General features: G+C 44.3%; 1 protein-coding gene across 1 annotated transcript; it reads left to right on the forward strand.

Moving 5' to 3' along the window:
- The first annotated feature begins 1,828 nt into the window (after positions 1–1,828).
- Positions 1,829–16,080, forward strand: tmem200ca (transmembrane protein 200C, genome duplicate a). Its single transcript, XM_012816116.3, has 2 exons — positions 1,829–2,383; positions 13,302–16,080. The coding sequence occupies exon 2, from the start codon at positions 13,341–13,343 to the stop codon at positions 14,964–14,966; it is 1,626 nt and encodes a 541-aa protein (XP_012671570.1). The 5' UTR covers positions 1,829–2,383; positions 13,302–13,340; the 3' UTR covers positions 14,967–16,080.
- The last annotated feature ends 2,267 nt before the right edge of the window (positions 16,081–18,347 follow it).

An 18,347-nucleotide genomic window follows, 5' to 3' on the forward strand; every position in this document is an offset into this window, starting at 1 on the left:
CTCCAACGTGAGGCTGGGGAAGTATGTCTCTGATTCCAGAACCATAAGCACCGGCTCCCCTCAAGGCTGCGTTCTTTCCCCTCTACTCTTCTCCCTGTATACAAACAGCTGCACCTCCAGTCACCAGTCCGTCAAACTCCTCAAGTTCGCGGATGACACCACCCTCATTGGGCTCATCTCTGGTGGGGATGAGTCCGCTTACAGGTGGAGACAGTCGACGCTGTGGAGTCCTTCCACTTTCTGGGCACCATCATCTCCCAGGACCTCAAGTGGGAGCTGAACATCAGCTCCCTCACCAAAAGAGCTCAACAGAGGATGTACTTCCTGCAGCAGCTGAAGAAGTTCAACCTGCCAAAGGCAATGATGGTGCACTTCTACACCTGCATCATCACCGTCTGGTACGCTGCTGCCACTGCCAATGACAAAGGCAGACAGCAGCGTATCATCCGTTCTGCTGAGAAGGTGATTGGCTGCAATCTTCCATCTCTTCAGGACCTGTTCGCCTCTAGGACCCTGAGGCGGGCAGGTAAGATTGTGGCCGATCCCTCCCACCCGGGTCACAAACTCTTTGAGGTTCTTCCCTCCGGCAGGAGGATGCGGTCCATCAGGACCAAAACCTCACGCCACAAAACCAGCTTCTTCCCGGCTGCAGTTGGCCTTATTAACAAGGCCCGAGACCCCCACCTGACCTGGACTCTTATCCCACCCCCACACCCTAAGTCTGTGTTACATTAACACACATTACATTGCACATTCACATTGCACTCCTGTTTTGCATTTTGCACTCTACTTTCCACTTAACTTTTTTTATATTCATTGTTTATATATTTGTATCGTATATATTGTGTTTTTTGGTTCTTATGTGTAGTACTTTTCTTATGTGTAGTACTTATTTGTGTTTTTATGTTTTTATGTTATGTGTAGTACTTATTGTGTTTCTATGTTTTTATGTTTACTGTATGCACTTTCACACCAGAAAAAATTCCAAGTAGGTGTAAACCTACTTGGCAATAAATCCCATTCTGATTCTGATTCTGATTTAAGGCCTCCTTGCAACGGAGGTCAGCAGCGAGAGGCTTTTTCCCTTCCCCCTTCTGGACCCCACCAATTACTATTAATTTTATTTTATAATTTGTAATTTTCTAATGACAAAACGTAGGCTATCTTTTCGCACTGTAACCTAGAGCTCTGGTTTTGCCTGTATTCACATTTGCCATGTGATACCTGAGCAATAAAGTAAATATTCAGCACATGTGCTGTGCATTTTGAAATCCAATTCCCCCTCAAATGGTGTTGCTATTATAGTATTACCTGAGTTCCCTCTGGTGTAATCCCTCATGTACACTTGCTGAAAGGATTTTGGTGATGCGTTTATAGTGACGGATTGAGTCATGGAAAAATAACCAAGTTCTGGCCAGCACAGAATTCCACACAGCTGTCCGCCAGAATGTTGCATGCATTCCCCACCTGCAGGGAACTATAGCTCTATTGAACGCAGATGGCGAGGCTTTTCATGTCGCGTTTCAATTGAGGTTAATGTGGTTATAAATGAGTTGGCTCTATCGTGTAACTATGTAACTGATTTGGGGTTTAATGCGCATCCGTTACGTGAGAGTTGATAGGGTCCATGATGATGCCCGCTCACGAAGTGCCAACTTAATCAACTTACGGTCATCAGTAAATGTTGTACGTTGAGTAATGTACACTCACGCATGTACTCGGCGACGCATGGATTGAAAGCGACTCGCTCACAACACTGAAGATGTGATGAGCCGAAGCCTGATGTTGCAGAAGGCACCAGGTGTCCTGCACAGTTGATTCTTCCGTGTTTTTGCGCTCGTCTGTCTGTCATGCCCACTGCAGATGATGTACGAAACGTTTCATATCACGCGCTCCGACCATCACCGTGAATTTTAGTGATAAAGAGCTGCTGCGCATCTGCTCACGGCCAGGGGTGGTTACAGTGGAAAAGAGTTAAGAAGCCAATTATTCAAATCCTGCAGCAATTTCAATCGATGACTGCTCTGGTATCATAGCAACAACACCCAAGAATCACTGTAACATCAGCAACACCCCCATTCAGCCAGCACAAAACTCCCCGTTTCAAACTCCGGCGCACGGCATCCTGACAGACACTCCCAGGAGAATCAGCGCGAGCGCGCCGAATATAAGGGGAAGGCTCTTGCGCGGAAAGACACGTCCACATGAAACGACGGGAGCGCACAAAAACGCAGCGCTGAACGGTGCCTGTCAAACCGTCTCCTAAACATGGAATTACGTGGAGTGCCTGGAATTTGTATAACAACGTGATATTTTCACACTCGAGGATAGAAACTTTCGTTTTAGACACCCTAATTATGGGATCTGAATTGTACTCCTCATGGTAAGTAGTTTCTGTCATTGTTTTCGGCATACTCCCGGATAAAATGTATATGGAACCGTTTTTCTGTTGTTCGGTTACTTCGTTTATATGAAATGATTGTATTGATTTGGTGTTTCTTCTCACAGTACTCCACATATTTCTTAAATACAAAGATATTTATTTTATGTAGTATCTATAGTATATGTATCTATTCGGCCGCAGGTGTTCTTAAAGTCTTGTCTGCCATTTTTAATTGTAATCCCCCTAAAATGTGTTTACCACGCTGGATAAAATGTCAATTTCCAGATGTGATATGCATCCAGTAAAGTACAACAACGCGTGCCAGCCAGAATATTTGTGCCCACCTTCAACGCACCAACTGCTGCACGATACGATATGCTATTATTGTAAAACACAAAAGAAATTATTCATCATACACTGAGTTGGCAGTGTGTTCAAATGAATTTGCACCTCTATTTTCTGAGTAGATGCCAGCATCTTTTTCTCTTTGAAATGAGATGGTTGGTGGTTTGATTTAATAGAACAAAGGCTCTTCTGTATTGAGATCATTGAGGGCTGAGTTTTTACCTGACATGCATTCTCAGCCCTCTGTTTGACTAAGCCAAATCACCCTGTTACTTTCCCCTGCTATACACACCCCATTCAGTCCAAATACGTTGAAATGGGTTGTGGTGATGTGGGTGAACAGTTCATCTGAAACCATAGCCTTAACCCCAGGAAGAAGGTTGGTGTGTGCACAGCTGGCTCTGTACGGTGGAACTTGGTGAGGCAGTGCACAACACGTCAAGCTGATGGCACCAGGACGACAGCAACATCAGCTGTAATAAAAGCCACTGAGCTGTAATGTCTCTGTTGCCTAGGGGTGACTAGATGCTGTGGCTATGGATGCGTATTGGCAGCAGGGCTTGTATTTATTATGCAGCCAAGTAAAGAGACGGGGGCAGTGGGGATTGCTTGAACACCGGGAGCAAAGCTATTAAAGGAAACGATAAACACATGAATGAAATTCTGTGGCTTTGATAGATGTGCTAATGAATATTACTGACTTCAGATGAGTACTCAGACAACATACTCACACTTCAAACATCATCACTGCTACCTTTTTGTGGTTAGCATGAGAGGTGCAGGAGCTGCGTTGTGTTTGTGGCACACAGTGGTGTTCGGTCATGATCCTGACGTGAAACCTTTCCAACACACTCGGCTGTGTGATCATCCCCCCCCCCCTTGACGCAAGAGAGTAAACGTGACCGCAGTCATGAACAGTACTGTGACTTACCTACGGTACGCTTTACTGCACACACAGGCACCAGAACAAAAACAGTCACTCTGAGAGAGTCAGTGGCCAGTAGGATCAAAGTTACAGGTGTTAAACTCTGTAACGATCCATATAGAAACTTGAAGTAACCGTATGTGAATGTTGCATCGTTGTTTTGATGCAGAGGTAATCAATGTCTTGATGGAGTTGTATGATGTTGTTGTGTGAGTAGTATGTCTGATCTATCCTCTATTGTTATGTTGCCATATGCGGGATAAGGCACAGCCAAGAATGTAAGATTACTTAATTAGACATTTCGATTGTCTTTGTTGGAATGAAATGACAAGTTGACTGACCAGTATTGACAGTGCTCATGTCAGGCATGTTAGTATGTCCGTGTAAAACTGTGACAATGACCTCCATGTGAAAATCAATTCTGTCACTGAATGGCATTCAAGGCAGATGTTTTGCTTGATGTGGTCTAGAAAGCTCAGTATCATTCCCCCCAGCATTGTGTCAGACAGAGCAATCAGCAGCAGAGATCTTCGTCTTCCTCTGTCATGAAACAGATCTCACTGCATCCTTCATCAAACCGGTGCTTGTTAGGAAACCCCTTTGCATTTCAGTGCACAGTGTTGAAACTATAAATAGCCTGAACATCTGACATGTACAGATGAATCAAGACAGGAAATGGCTGTAAAGGCTGTAGTTCATTGGGATGTGTCAAAAACTCTAACAATCTATAGAAAACATTCATCCTATAAAAATGTAGTTCAACCTGTTGTACGATAAACCTTATTGGACATATCAAATTCTTTGTGAGTTCCCAAGTGTTCCAAGCAATACAGTCATGATACTCTACTGAGGGGTACTGGGCGCACTGCTGAAAAGAGTATGTTTATGCCACGGGCACACTGCAACTATTGCATACATCATTAAATGCATTAGATGCTAGAACCTTCATTATGCAACAAGCCCTTGCGTAACCTCATTATTTGTCTTAATAAATATCTTTCACATGATATTGCCAAGGAGACATTTGCTTAAATGGGTCACATTCCAGCAACTAGCATGAAACAGAAACAATTGCACATAATTTGATTCTATTGGGCCTTTTTCAGGAAGCAGCTGGAGAATGTTTTGAAAGCGTATTTTCTTCCTGAATGGAGGCGAGCAGTCACAATTATGACCACAGTGATACAGAAACGCGTGCTGCCATATGTCAGATCAGCTTTGTTTAGCGTTGAGTCATCTGGGGTTCCTTCTACAGCCACAGTCAGGAGACATCAGGAACCGTCTCCATCAAAACCCATACGGAAGGGCCCCCTTCTCCTCTCCCAGTGGTGGCACACACACGCACACTCACACTCACACAGATGTAATTGAGATCAATTGTATCACCAGTGTGAAATTGGGCGGCGAGGGTTCTGATGAAATATTGCAGCTGCCTCATTAGATTCTGTGATTAACGCCATAAGGATAGGGGTGTAGTTGTGCTCCTCGACGTTCCTCCCTCTCTCCTCTCAGTGGCTTGTTTTACCCACCATTAAGCCTTGGATAACCTCCTTCAGGATGGTGACTCGAGGTATTTTTTTTTACACAATAGAATCATTTGATTTAGTGGACGTTTGTCATCCTTTCCTCTGTTCGGTTCGCCTCCTGTCTTTGACAGCTCTGGATGTCTTGCATGTGATAGAAATCCTCATATGTCATTTATACGCCATTGTTAAGGGATTGGCAGGCCATTTCAGACAGAATCTTGCCCGTGAGTTTATAAAGCTTAGATGGTGGACCGATACTGTCCTTTTGTTGAATGTGAATTGAAAGGCTGTATTGGCAGAGAAACTGGTGAGCTGAACTCATTCTCGTCCTTGTGTTGAACTTTTCCACCAGAACTCTGACAGGTCATCTTCGGATGATATATCCTTTTTATTTTTCCCCACCTCCCTTATCACACAAGCCCCAGTGAACGCATTAGAAGGTCACTCTTTGATCAGCAAAGCTCTGCTACCTGACTACCTGAGATGTCAAACTAATTTTGCCCGCCCAGCGTCATTTCATGAGTGCGACAGCCATTTTCCTGTTTACGGGGATTCAGCCTTGTTTTGTTTGATTCACTTGCTTTGATGTGATCGAGCTCAAACCTTTGAACTGTTTCACAGGAATCCAGAGTTGAGACTGACAAGGCTTTTTTGGTAGTTGAGTTTAGCATGTTCCTAAACATGGAACATGAAACAGGGCGTGAGTGACTATCCAGTTGGAGCATCATAAAAACTAGATCTTAACTGTAAGATGAACACCTGCCATAAAACAGTGGATAATGTCTTCTTCCAGGAGAGTAAATGCTAGGTTCTAATGCTCTGGTGTGATTGTGTTCAATGCAGTTTGATGATCAAAAGTGAGACTTTAAAATGGCCCTGAGTGAGCATTAAAAACAAGAAGCCTGGCTGGTTGAGGCTGTTTATTTTTGGTGAAAGACAGGGAGCTTTTTCCCTCCCATCTCACAAATCTTCAATACAATGCGAGGGGGGGGGGGGGGGGGAGGCATTCTTGTCATATTTTTCAGGACTGCAATCCAGTGGGATGCAGGGAACAATAAATTGTGAAAAGCTGTAAAACTGCGCCATAATTCTCCTGACGGGGCGATCCATCAGCAACCAATGAGTGCTGCTCAAACAAGTTTAGAAGAGATGGCTGGAACCAAACATGCCATTTTCTTGTGATGGTGTCAAATGATTTCAGATGTTGAAGAAGAAGCTCCCTGTGGTGCGAAGTTCATCCACACTTATATCTTTGTCATGTGAGCTTTTCCAATTCTGGTCATTTTTTTTTCTCCAAATGCCAAATTCCCTAGGCTCTCAGAGATGCACTGGCCAAAACCATCACAGAAAGCTTACTCTATGGAATATGATTCCTTTCCTAATAAAACTTTGCAGCCTAGAACAGAGCGAGGGCTCTGATGAAATATTGCAGCTGCCTCATTAGAATCTGTGATTAACGCCGTAAGGATAGGGGTGTAGTTGTGCTCCTCGACGTTCCTCCCTCTCTCCTCTCAGTGGCTTTTTTTTACCCACCATTAAGCCTTGGATAACCTCCTTCAGGATGGTGACTCCATCAAGGCTCTCATAGATGGCTCTCTCTTCCCTAGGCTCTCATAGATGCACTGGCCAAAACCATCACAGAAAGCTTACTCTATGGAATATGATTCCTTTCCTAATAAAGCTTTGCAGCCTAGCACTGCTTTGACCAAACAAAGCCAACAGATACGCTATAATGTATTTAAATCTGTGGATGCCCTTTCTTCCTAAAAAAAAACCTTTTTTCTGGTTGATTGTTAATTTAAGTTCCCTGCTCATCTTCTAAATTGGAACAAACGCTGAAGCACTTGTGGGCCTCGGCCCCTAATGGGTGCTTCTGCACGACAGTACATTTTTCATGGACGCCGGGCAGCAGTGAAGCAGAGACCACCTCCCATCTGCCCTGTCTCCCCACAACGACACGATTGATGGGCTCAGGATGCAGAAACTCAAATATATACTCGCCCCTCAGAGCTGCTCATAGGGCAGCAATAGAAAAGATGAATTGGCCTATTGATGGCAGTGCTGCTAGGATTGACGTCCTCGTTATAACTGTGTGCTACACTCACTCCATTCATCTGCTTGTACCCCTATGAGAGCCGTTAAAGGTTCTTTGCTGTAAAGTAAAGAGTCATAAATATTCTATCTATTCTATTATATCTAATGTTCTATCTATGTAGAACCTAATGTTATGTTGGTATGTTTTAAGAACTTGCCACTGGGTGCCATTGGTGGTGTTTGTACAGTGAGAAAGTATTCAGACCCCTTCACTCTTTTCACATAATTTGCTATGTTGCAGCCTTCCCACTAAAATCATTTAAAACCATTTAATCACCCCATAACGACAAAGTGAAAAGAGGATTTTAGATTTGTTTTGCAAATGTATTCAAAAGGAAAAACTATAACATCATATTGACATGTTCAGACCCTTTGCTATGACACTTGAAATTGAGCTCATCTTTGAGATGGTTCTTCACCTTGATTGGAGTCCACCTGTGGTGAATTCAATTCATTGGACATGATTTGGAAAGGCACACAACTGTCTAGATAAGGTCTCACAGCTGACAATGCATATCAGAGCCCAAAACAAGCTATGAGGTTGAAGGAAGTACCTGGAGGGCTCAGAGACAAGATTGTGTCGAGGCACAGATCTGGGGAAGGCTACAAAAACATTTTGCTGTATTGAAGGTTCCCAAGAGCACAGTAGCCTTTATAACTCTTTAGTGGGAGAAGTTTGGAACAACCGGGACTCTTTCCCTAGAGCTGGCCGTCTGGCCAAACGGAACAGCCGGGGGAGAGCTGCCTTGGGAGGAGAGGTGACCAGTAACCTGATGGTCACTCTGGCTGACCTCCAGGCATCCTGTGTGTGAGAGAAGGACACCCATCACCGCAGCACTCCACCAATCTGGGCTTTACGGCAGCGTGGCCAGACAGAAGCCTCTCCTCAGTAAAAGGCACAGAAAAGCCTGCTTGGAGTTTGCAAAAAAAAAAGCACCTAAAGGACTTCTGTGAGAAACAAGATTCTCTGGTATGAGGAAACTGAACTGTTAGGCTTACATTCTAAGCATCATGTCTGGAGGAGACCAGACACTGCTCATCACCTGCCCAATCCTACCCCAATGGGGATGCTTGGTGGAATCATGCTGAGGGGTGTTTGGCAGCTGCAGGGGCTAGGCTACTGGTTAGGGTTGAGGGAAATATTAACAGAGTGAAGTACAGAGATATCCTTGAGGAAAAACTGGTCCAGAGCACTTAGGAACTTAGACTGGACCAAAGGTTCACCTTCTCACATGGCCCTAAGCACACAGTCAAGACAACGCAGGAGTAGCTTAGGGACAACTGTTAATGTCGTTGAGTGGCCAAGCCAGAGGCCTGACCTAAACCCTAGTTCACATTTCTGCAGAGATCTGAAAATGGCTGTGCACCCCCATGCAGTCCCCATCCAATCTGACAGAGCTTGAGGGGATCTGCAGAGAAGAATGGCAGAAAATCCCCAAATCCAGGTGTGCAAAGCCTGTCACATCATGTCACCCCAGAACATTCACGGCTGCAATCGCTGCCGTAGGTGCTTCAGCTAAGTACTGAGCAAAGGGTCTGAATACTTACATCAATGTGATCTTTCAGTTTTTCCTTTTTTAATAAACTTGCAAAAAAATCTAAAATCCTGTTTTCACTTTGTTATTGGTTATTGAGTGTAGACTGATTGGGGGAAAATTACTTTAAATGACTCTAGCATAAGGCTGCAACATAACAAAATTAACAAAAGTTAAGGGGTCTGAATGCACTGTAGAACCTGTCAGTATTTTTCCCAGATGTGTACATAGAGTCTTTGTTTCACAGCAAAGTCACGCTGCAGCAGACGGAAGCATTTTTTCCTCAATTACGTTGTGTGTGCGTGGTGGAAGTTTTTCCTGGGGAAATAACATGAGGTAGAAAGTGTGTGTGTGCCAGTGAATCCGTTGGGGCTGTTGAGGGATTTGACTTGTCTGTTGTCATTAGCTGAGGCACCAGGTGTTTCAAGTGGCGTCTGTTAGTCAGCCAGATGCCAAACCAGTTTAGCAACCGGCTGCTTTTCACATTTGCCCAATAAATATCACATTCAATTCCCCTGCATTGCTCTGCAAATTATCATTAAAAACATCAACATTAGCAATTTGCAGGGTTTAAAAATATTTATGATGCTATGATGATTTATGTTTTAATAACCTACCATGGGCTGAGTGTTTTTCCGCTGGATTATAAAGAGAAATGGGATTAGGTTGACTCAGACAATAAAATATTGATGATCCAATAATTCAAATAAAACTCCCCATATAATGCATCCTGAGCCAGCATTAACAACATGCACCTGTGGTACAAGTCATGAATAAATCATGTATTGCGTCAGTTCTAAATGTAACACTACGGGGCTGTCACCCCCTTAAAAACAACTGATCTTTAAGAACTGCATCCAGTCCAGATGTGGCAGAATAACGCCGAATCTGAGTCAGCGTCCGCTTCTGTGTGCCTTGTGTCCGTCAGTACAAGCCTCAGTTAGTCAGTAGCTTGGAGCTTTGTTTGAACTTATCCTCATCAGATGAAAAGACATATCTACTCTTATTAAGATGTAAATGAAAATAACATGAAATCACATGAAAATCTAGACAACCAGCATCTAGCAACTTATCAGTGGTAGGAATTTTACTATGGCTGACGAGCACACCTCTCCTGCCTGATGTATAGATACCTCTGTGGTTCTCAGTGGAATTTCTTCCTCAGTCTCTTGTGCGTTGGAAAGTGAGTGCATAAAAAACACAAGTTGGCTTCAGATGTTCACATCAAAACATGACTCCCATACCTGTGGAACGCTGCTAGGTATTTCTGAACACAGGCTGCATTCTCAATGTCTCTGTATGCCGTTATTAACGCATTTGCAAAGCACTGTCCACAAATAGACAGAATGGATAGATACATACATACATGCATAAATAGATAGATAGATAGATAGATAGATAGATAGATAGATAGATAGATAGATAGATAGATAGATAGATAGATAGATAGATAGGTAGGTAGATAGATACGATATGATGGATCAGAGAATGTAATATAGGAAGGGGTATAGAGCAGAGATCGTGAAGATAAAAGAGAGGATTTCTGCTTTATGTTGGCCCTGAGAGCAACTAGGGATCCCCCAGGTGGGGAAGCACTGCCTCAACAGAGGAGAGCTCTTCATTAGGAGCGGACAAAGGCATTCCTGTTATGTTTCCAACGATACTTGGCCTCGTTTCGGCATCTGTGATGCAGATGCTCTCATACCAATGCAGCGAGCAGCGGTTGCGTAGAGTTCTGCCTGCATAGAGCTTCAGTTTCCAGTGTTTATTTCAAAGACTGGATAAACCAAATAACCTGAAGAATCCTCACAGAGATTGTTTATGTTATACCCATTTATATATTCAATGTAAATTCTATCCCTCTCACTTGAGGTTGAATCTTCAGAATCGTGCGAGTATGCCAGAGCGTGTGTGTATACCATCATCGACCCTCCGCAGCTTCCCACCAGAGACCTATAAGATGTAAGACCTCCACAAACCTCTCCTCCTGCACTAAGCCTTTCTTGGAGGGGGGGGGGATGAGAGCTGGTGATCTGTGTTTATATTGCTCCTGTGAATCAGCACATTCATACAGACTTTCCTCACAAAAGAGAGATATCTGAAATTTCAAAGGAAAGCAATTGCTTGTGTAAGCCCGGTGTGATGAACATGCTGTTTATGTTATGGTGAGCATGGAGATCTCACTGTGCTTCTTCATCTTTGTTTTGTCCTGAAACAGTAGAGTGGTTTGCCTGCCAGGGTATGTCACTCTGACATGAGTGTTGTAGTCCACACGTGTCTAATAATGTTTTTCCTTTTCATGAATAATTGGGGTTGAAATGGTTACATTTTCTAATCTCATGGTAATTGGTCTGAGGTGTAAGAGATGTATTTTCCTTTTCTAATTTGTATTGTGCTAGTGTTATTGGAGTTTTCTCATTTGAAAATGAAATTACTTTTTAAAAAGGGTTGACACACACAGTTGTCAGTGTAGCAATGAAGATACAGTGCACATGTGAAAAATACGCATAGCGTGTATACACACAACAGCATTTATTTGGCCATTATATAATCAGCTTTTTCTCGTAAGCAGTTCCTTGTATGTGAATGTCCCCCCCATTTCTCAGCACTGTATTTGCAGAGGTGCAGTGGCAGATCATCCTTGTCACGAATGCATATTCCTTTCAGACCATAATCTAAGTTGCTTTTGGCACTTCTGTGGGTGGAGGTGCAGTCATGCTGAAAACAGCAGTGGCCTGAGGAAACCTTCATTTAAATGTGTCAAGGCATGACCAGGCTCTTTGCCAGAGCCAGCCTGTTGTTTTTGCCCAAATCCTCTGCAGAGTAATGGAGGCCACTGCAGCACATTCTGCACTCTACTAAAAACAAACTCCTTTACACAATCATCTGCTTACTTCAAGGGTCGAGAAATAAGTACTGATGGAGTTATGTAGATGCTATGTTCAAGCTTTTGCAGTGTTCGGGAAGAACAGTAATGAGCCCAGCAGCAAGAACAAGCTGGACATCGAGAAATGTGGTATATTTGGAATATGATAGTGAGATGGTCGATGAAGAGTGGCCTGTACTTTTCAGCTATACTAATCTACAGACTGTCTCATTGTCTTGTAATTGTGCCAAGACTAGCATGCACTCTGGCGTGGAGAGCTGCTGTGGGCTTTTCTGAGGCTGTGTTTTCCCTTGCACGTGTGTATATATGTGTGTGTGTGTGTGTGTGTGTGTGTGTGTGTGTGTGTGTGTGTGTGTGTGTGTGTGTGTGTGTGTGTGTGTGTGTGTGTGAGAGTGTGTGTGTGTGTGTGTGTGTGTGTGTGTGAGAGTGTGTGTGTGAGTGTTTGTGTGTGTGAGAGTGTGTGTTGTGTGCAGTCATGTCTCTCCATCCCACGCGCATACTTGATTATCAAGCCTGGGCTGCCAGCCTCCGACTGTCAGTTCTGGTGCAGTCACCCGGATCACCCCCGGTGTTACTCTCAGCCATGTGCCGATCCGGCCCAGCCGAGCGCTGCCACACTCCCACTCATGTCAACAAGTCACCAAGTGAGCAGGGAGAGCCGCTCTCCAGCTATGGCATGACTCCATATTTTTCCTTTTCCTCCCTTATGGATCATTATATTCTTGACGCGTCTCTTCTCAAGCGTCCGCGTCCTCAGATTTCATAGATTATACGCATTTTGACAGTGATGTCAGACCACTGCTGTCATGTGTCATGTCTCATCTATCTCCAGTTTGCCGCTTGGCTTTACACACACGGAGTTTCTCCTGCTGATGTTTATTTTCTGGGTGACGTGTCCATTTTGTCTTTTCGTTTTAAACGACTTGAACCTTATTCGGATTAATATCTCATTCACTGTGAGAGGGGCTATACTGATCCAGGCCAAACAACAACTCTCTGCATTTGCACAGAAATCATGGAGAGCATAGGAAATAGAGCACTGTGGGCTGATGACTGAAGGAAGGAATACCTAATGTGTCTGCCTATATTTTAAATGTGAATAGAAATAAATAGAAAAGACACCCTCATTAAACACATTATTGGTACTGAAGACATCTTAGGTGCTCAAATACACTGTGATGACAAGTGAGACACTTTATTCAATTTCTCCAGGATGTGTTTTGACAGATTAGTCTCATCAAGCAAATGTGTTCATCAAGTTAATGCGGAATCCCAGTTGTGGTTTGCCTGTAGACATCATGTAGAAGTAGAGACGTGACAGGAATCTGCTGATAGGCCTTCTGATACTATCATTTATAATTAAGTTCCAACCCTTGATAGGTGACAATAATAATAATAATAATAATAATAATAACAATAATAATATTGATGATGATGATGATGATAATAAATCTTAAAATAATATTAATGTGGCTGTTCAACAGCATGGAATTTGTAAAAGTAGTAAAAGAGCATACCTTCCAGTGATATGTGTGGACAGATTGTGTTTCATGGTAATATCAATGTCAAACTGACCATCTGTCTCCCCTCTCTGCTTCTCTCTCAGGATGATTAACTGACTGGTCTCCCCCTCTCTGCCTCTGCCATGATTGCCACTGGCGGGCTCCTGCGCATCAACGCCCGGCGGCAGGACTCGCTCCGCTCCAAGAACCGCGCCGAGAACAAGCGCAAGCGGAAAGCCAAGAAGAAGAGGAAGAACGAGGTGGTGGTGGTGAAGGGCAAGCTGAATCTGTTCTCCATCTCAGGCCTGGTGGCAGCCGTGGGCGTCCTCATCCTCCTAGTGGGGATCGCGCTGGCCGTGCTGGGCTACTGGCCCAGGGAGAGCCGGCTGTACCCGGGTTTGCCGCTGCCCAAGCAGCCTCCGGTGCCCGAGAGGATCTATGAAAAGAGGCTGGCCGAGTCGGTGAACTGGACGGCCAGCGGGAAGCTCATGTACCACTTGGACAGAGATTTGGCTGTTAGTAACAGCTCCAACGGAACAAATGAGGAATCGCCCAAGTTGGGATTTTTCGCAGCTTTTTTGAAAAAGCACCTGTACTCAGACAGGCTTAAGGTTTTTGGACCCCTTATAATGGGTATTGGGATATTCCTCTTCATTTGTGCCAATGCTGTTTTGCATGAGAACAGGGACAAAAAGACCAAAATAATCAATCTCAGAGACATCTATTCCACCGTCATTGACATTCACAGTTTGCGGGCTAAGGAGAATGTGCCGCTCAATGGCTTTGTGAACTATGTGCAGTCCAAAGGAGTGGAGTGTAAGCCCAGTGCCATGTATACAGCTGCACTCTTGGCAAAGAGCTCGTGGCCTACAGGTGCCGGAAAGCCAGATTCAGAGGATCTTTGCCCGTCAAGACGCCACTCGTTCAGCAAATTTGAGAGCGCTTCACTCGACAAGCAGACTTTCACAGACACAGTGTACAGCATCTACAGGGAGCAGAACAGGACGGACAAGCCGACCCCGACTCCCAAACAGTGGGAAACGAGGACCTTAGTCACGTCCTCCGTAAACGCCTTCACGCTGCCCATGATTAAGCTCAACAATCTGATGATCGAGGACAGGAGGGCTTCCGTCAAAGCCAACAGAGGGAGAGAGGGCACCGACACTTCCTGTGACAGTCCGGACCACCCCAACGTTTGCCACGTCGGGTGCACCACGGAGGCCAAAGTGGAAACAGGGCGCACGCACACAGTCCTCTCCCAGGATTCGGTGGAGGTGTACAAGAGCAACGGCAGCCTCCTGGGGGCCTCCCAGATCTCCCCACAGGGCTCACAGGTGCAGCTGCTCCCCGCCTCGCCAGGCCCCAAGGTGACCGGATCCCACCTGTCTCTGAGCGCCCTCTCGGACTACTCCAGGTCCATCGACTTGGGAGTCTGCCCCTCCAGCCCCAGGGAGTGGCAGGTGGAGAGACCACGCCGCCTCAGTTGCCCTCGTCTCGAGGGGTACGGCAGCGGGGGTTACGTTAAACTTGGGAACCTGGGAGGGGAGTCCTTCGAGTCATACGAGGCTGTGCCACTCAGTCAGGTGACGTCCATGAAAGTGCTGGACAAAGAACAGACTGAAAAACCCTCAGATGAACAAGAGGGGAACGGCACTATGGGAGAAGTCCAAGACGGCTTGACGAGGCAGTACTCCAACAGAGAAAAACTCTTAATGATATCCCAGACAGACACTACTGTGGAGAATGAAGAGATCGAGAGCAGAGAATAGAGAGAGAAGAGTGGCTGAATCAGTGGCTGAGTGGCTGGTCAGGCTAGAGGTAGAATGTTTTAAATGATCGGCAAAGCTGTTGGAGGCTTTCTGGACCCTTCAGAGAGCAACAGCGCCTTTGCAATTACGGTGTCACCACCGAAATATGGATCTCTGGCTGGCCGCTAGCATACCATTAATACTGTATGTATCCAATTTTGTAATGCCTTCCAAAATTAAGTTTGCAATATCCCATCATGCGTGATGTGTTCATGATGTGTTCATTGAATTGTACAGTGCAGAAACCCAAAGACTCCTTGATGTTGCAGTTGGAGAATTCCATTTCTAGCAGGTGATATAAAGCAAAAAAAAATTAAAGAAGGAAATAGACGGTTACATAGCACAGGTGTATCTCCACTAGATCTACAAGTCTATAGAATCATGTGCAATTTTCTGTGTGGTTGTCCCACCTGTGTGCCAGTGTTTCTCTTGTGAATGAGAGTTGCTGTCTCAGCAGCATGTGTGTTATAGTGTAGTGTCATTGCACTTTTTGGATACCAGATGATGTTTTGGTAAAGGTGTCAATTCAACCCTAGCAATATTTAATTTGACTTGTCTGATTGCTCGTAAAGGAAATAAGTTTGCATTGACTTGTTGACAAAGTATTTTTTTTATTACACTTGTATGTGACTTGCTTATTTTTTTTAGATTAGTCTTGCTTGTTTAGAGATCGTTGGTAAATCTGAAAATGTAAGCACAATACCCTCTTTCTCTTAAATGAAATCCAACTGTCAGGCGTCCTTGACCCTTGACACAGTCAGTGTTCACAAACCATCCCTCTGTTTAGGGTCTGTGTTTTTGTAACCAACTAAATGCTGTACGGTTTAAGGACACATGCTTATAGTACATGGTCTCCACTCTCTCTTCCAGGACCAGTCAGTCACACTGCTAATCCAATCCAACTCACGATGCAAAATGAACACTCATCCTGTGTTTGTACATTCATATCATTTACAGTACTTATATGTCTTTCAGCCATCACTCTGTCTTTGCGCTTCCGTTAGGAGGCGCTATACGGCATTGCATTCAAAGGGAATTGACTCTCACATTAAAGAAATGGCACGACTGCTTTGCATTGGAAATGTCTTTTTGTTCACGCGGTGAAATGAAAGAGAGTGAATGCAGGGACTAACGCCGCCGTGCGTGTGATGTGTGTAAGGACAGATGGGAATGTAAATAAAGCCAAAACTACAGACTAGGAGACATAGTTTCCTTTTCACCTTACAAAAATAGGTCTTGGAATGGAATCCTGGAGTGGCATCGGAGAGAAGAGCGAGAGAGAGAGAGAGGAAGAGGGAGAGAAAGGAAAAGAGAGAGAGAGAGAGAAAGAGAGGAAAAGCGGGAGAGAGAGAGAGCGAGAGAGAGAGGGCGATTTCCATCTGGCGAGGAAGGAGAAGCAGCTTTTTATAGCAGCATGAACTATGGCAGAACGGAAAATAATAAAGGATGTTCCTGGTTATGTCTTGTCTGGATTGTGAAATTCTGATATTGCAAACATGTTGTGGGTTACTGATGTTGCCCTAATAACAGAGTAGTCCTTAAGGAAGTGTATTTGTGAAACCGCATCTCCACCCTTTCACACACTGTCCAGTCTTTCCACGAATCCCTCAGAATAGCTACACCCACATTATCCTACATTACCCTCAACCCCCATCAGAAGGTAGTGTGGACTTTTTAAGATTCGTCTCTCACTGAAGTACATGACCGAAATATAAATTCACAAGCTCTCAGTGAGTCAGGTTTTAGGTCTACAGTCTTTCCCTGGTTATGCCAGGGATTAACGGTGTTACAAGTTTATTTTGGATTGACAGCCTTCGGGTTTGTGGCTTTGAAACCGTCGCAGCCTCTCTCAATCCACCCCCCTCCCCCTCTCCCTCCACCCCCAACCTCCACCCCCTTGCCTGCCCCACCAGGTGATATATTCTGCAACAGCACAGCTCTTGAGTGGAAAGTGAGTCTTTATGTCTCTCAGTCTTGCCCAGTTGACCTTTTCTAAACTCCAAAGACTATGTGTGAAAGTTTTTCACTCCCCAAAGAAGAGCTCTGAACCTTTGAAGATCTCTTCCAAACACAACAAATCATAAAGGCTGCACTTTGTATAGGTTTCAAGCCATATGTTTGGAGGCTACGGAATGTATTCTATGAAAGTTTTATACCTCTGATTAACACACACCAGAAACATGCACAAATGCAGGCTCTCCAAGTATGCAGTTTTCTCCTAAAATACTACAAATCCCCAATGGTAAGAGCCGTCCTGAAGAACAGCTGACTCTAAGAATGGATCTGAACCCACTCTGTGTTCGCCAGGGTCTACTTCTCTCTGGACTAGGAGCCTTTCCCCAACATTTGAGGTTGGTGGTTTGGTTTCCCCCCCCCCAGACTTTGGTTGACGTTGCAGATTTCGGGCTCATTAAGATAACAAGCCTTAGGTTCTCCCGATGATTGTAATTAGGGGGAGATTAATTATCCCAGCCAAAAATATGACACAGTTTTCATGTAATGAGAGGGAGATTACCCATTTTGGGTTGTCGTCTCTCTGAGATGCACCACCTGGTTGCATGGCATGTGCCTCATTTTTCTTTCTCTTTCTGTAGTGCTCAACTTCTCTTTCATTTTATGCATCCAAGTTTACCTTACTGAATTATTACAAAGTATTACATCATACTGTATGTAGACTGTGCTGGAATCATATGTCATGTTGCCACTGCTACAAAACACTGTGTATTTTAACTATAGCAACCAAGTGTCTTCACACTTTACGATTGGTTTCTGAGTGCTCTGAGCTGAGCCAAGTCCATTACATTGTTCTGTTCATATGCTGAATGTCTATTGCACAGTGGGCCTTTTTTCTAAAAGGTCTCTTATATATTTGCAGTTGAACATGCTGCAATTCTCATGCTGTTTTAATTACATGTTGCCTTTTGAGGCCTGCCGTTATACATCATATCTGTTATATAACAGGGAGCTGTTTGAAACAGGGTGGGAGAGAGAGAGAGATAGAGAGAGTGCGAGAGAGCGTGAAACCCAAATTGAAAGAGGCTGGAGGTTGTATTTGAATAATACATTAAAAGAGTTTAACGATCAGTACCATCATTTCTGTTTCTTTACCACAGTGTCTCAGCTGATAGAAAAATTCAGATTGACCCAGAAGATTCCTGCAACGCTCAGCCAAGATATATTTATTTTCTATTACTTTTATTCAAAGGGAGGGTGCAGGGGCTTTTTCAGTTTGTTTGTGTGCTCCATGGGTATTAAACTTATGACCTTGGAGTTGTAATTTCTTTTCTCCATCAGTTGAGCTACAGCAAAAAAATTTCTTCTTGGGAAAATGGGACTTGCGGT

The sequence above is a fragment of the Clupea harengus genome, chromosome 17 (genome assembly GCF_900700415.2).
Source record: "Clupea harengus chromosome 17, Ch_v2.0.2, whole genome shotgun sequence".
In the NCBI taxonomy this organism is placed as follows: domain Eukaryota; kingdom Metazoa; phylum Chordata; class Actinopteri; order Clupeiformes; family Clupeidae; genus Clupea; species Clupea harengus.

Bases quoted from the DNA above. Each gene is read 5' to 3' on its own strand.
- tmem200ca (XM_012816116.3), top strand. From the start codon at position 13,341: ATGATTGCCACTGGCGGGCTCCTGCGCATCAACGCCCGGCGGCAGGAC.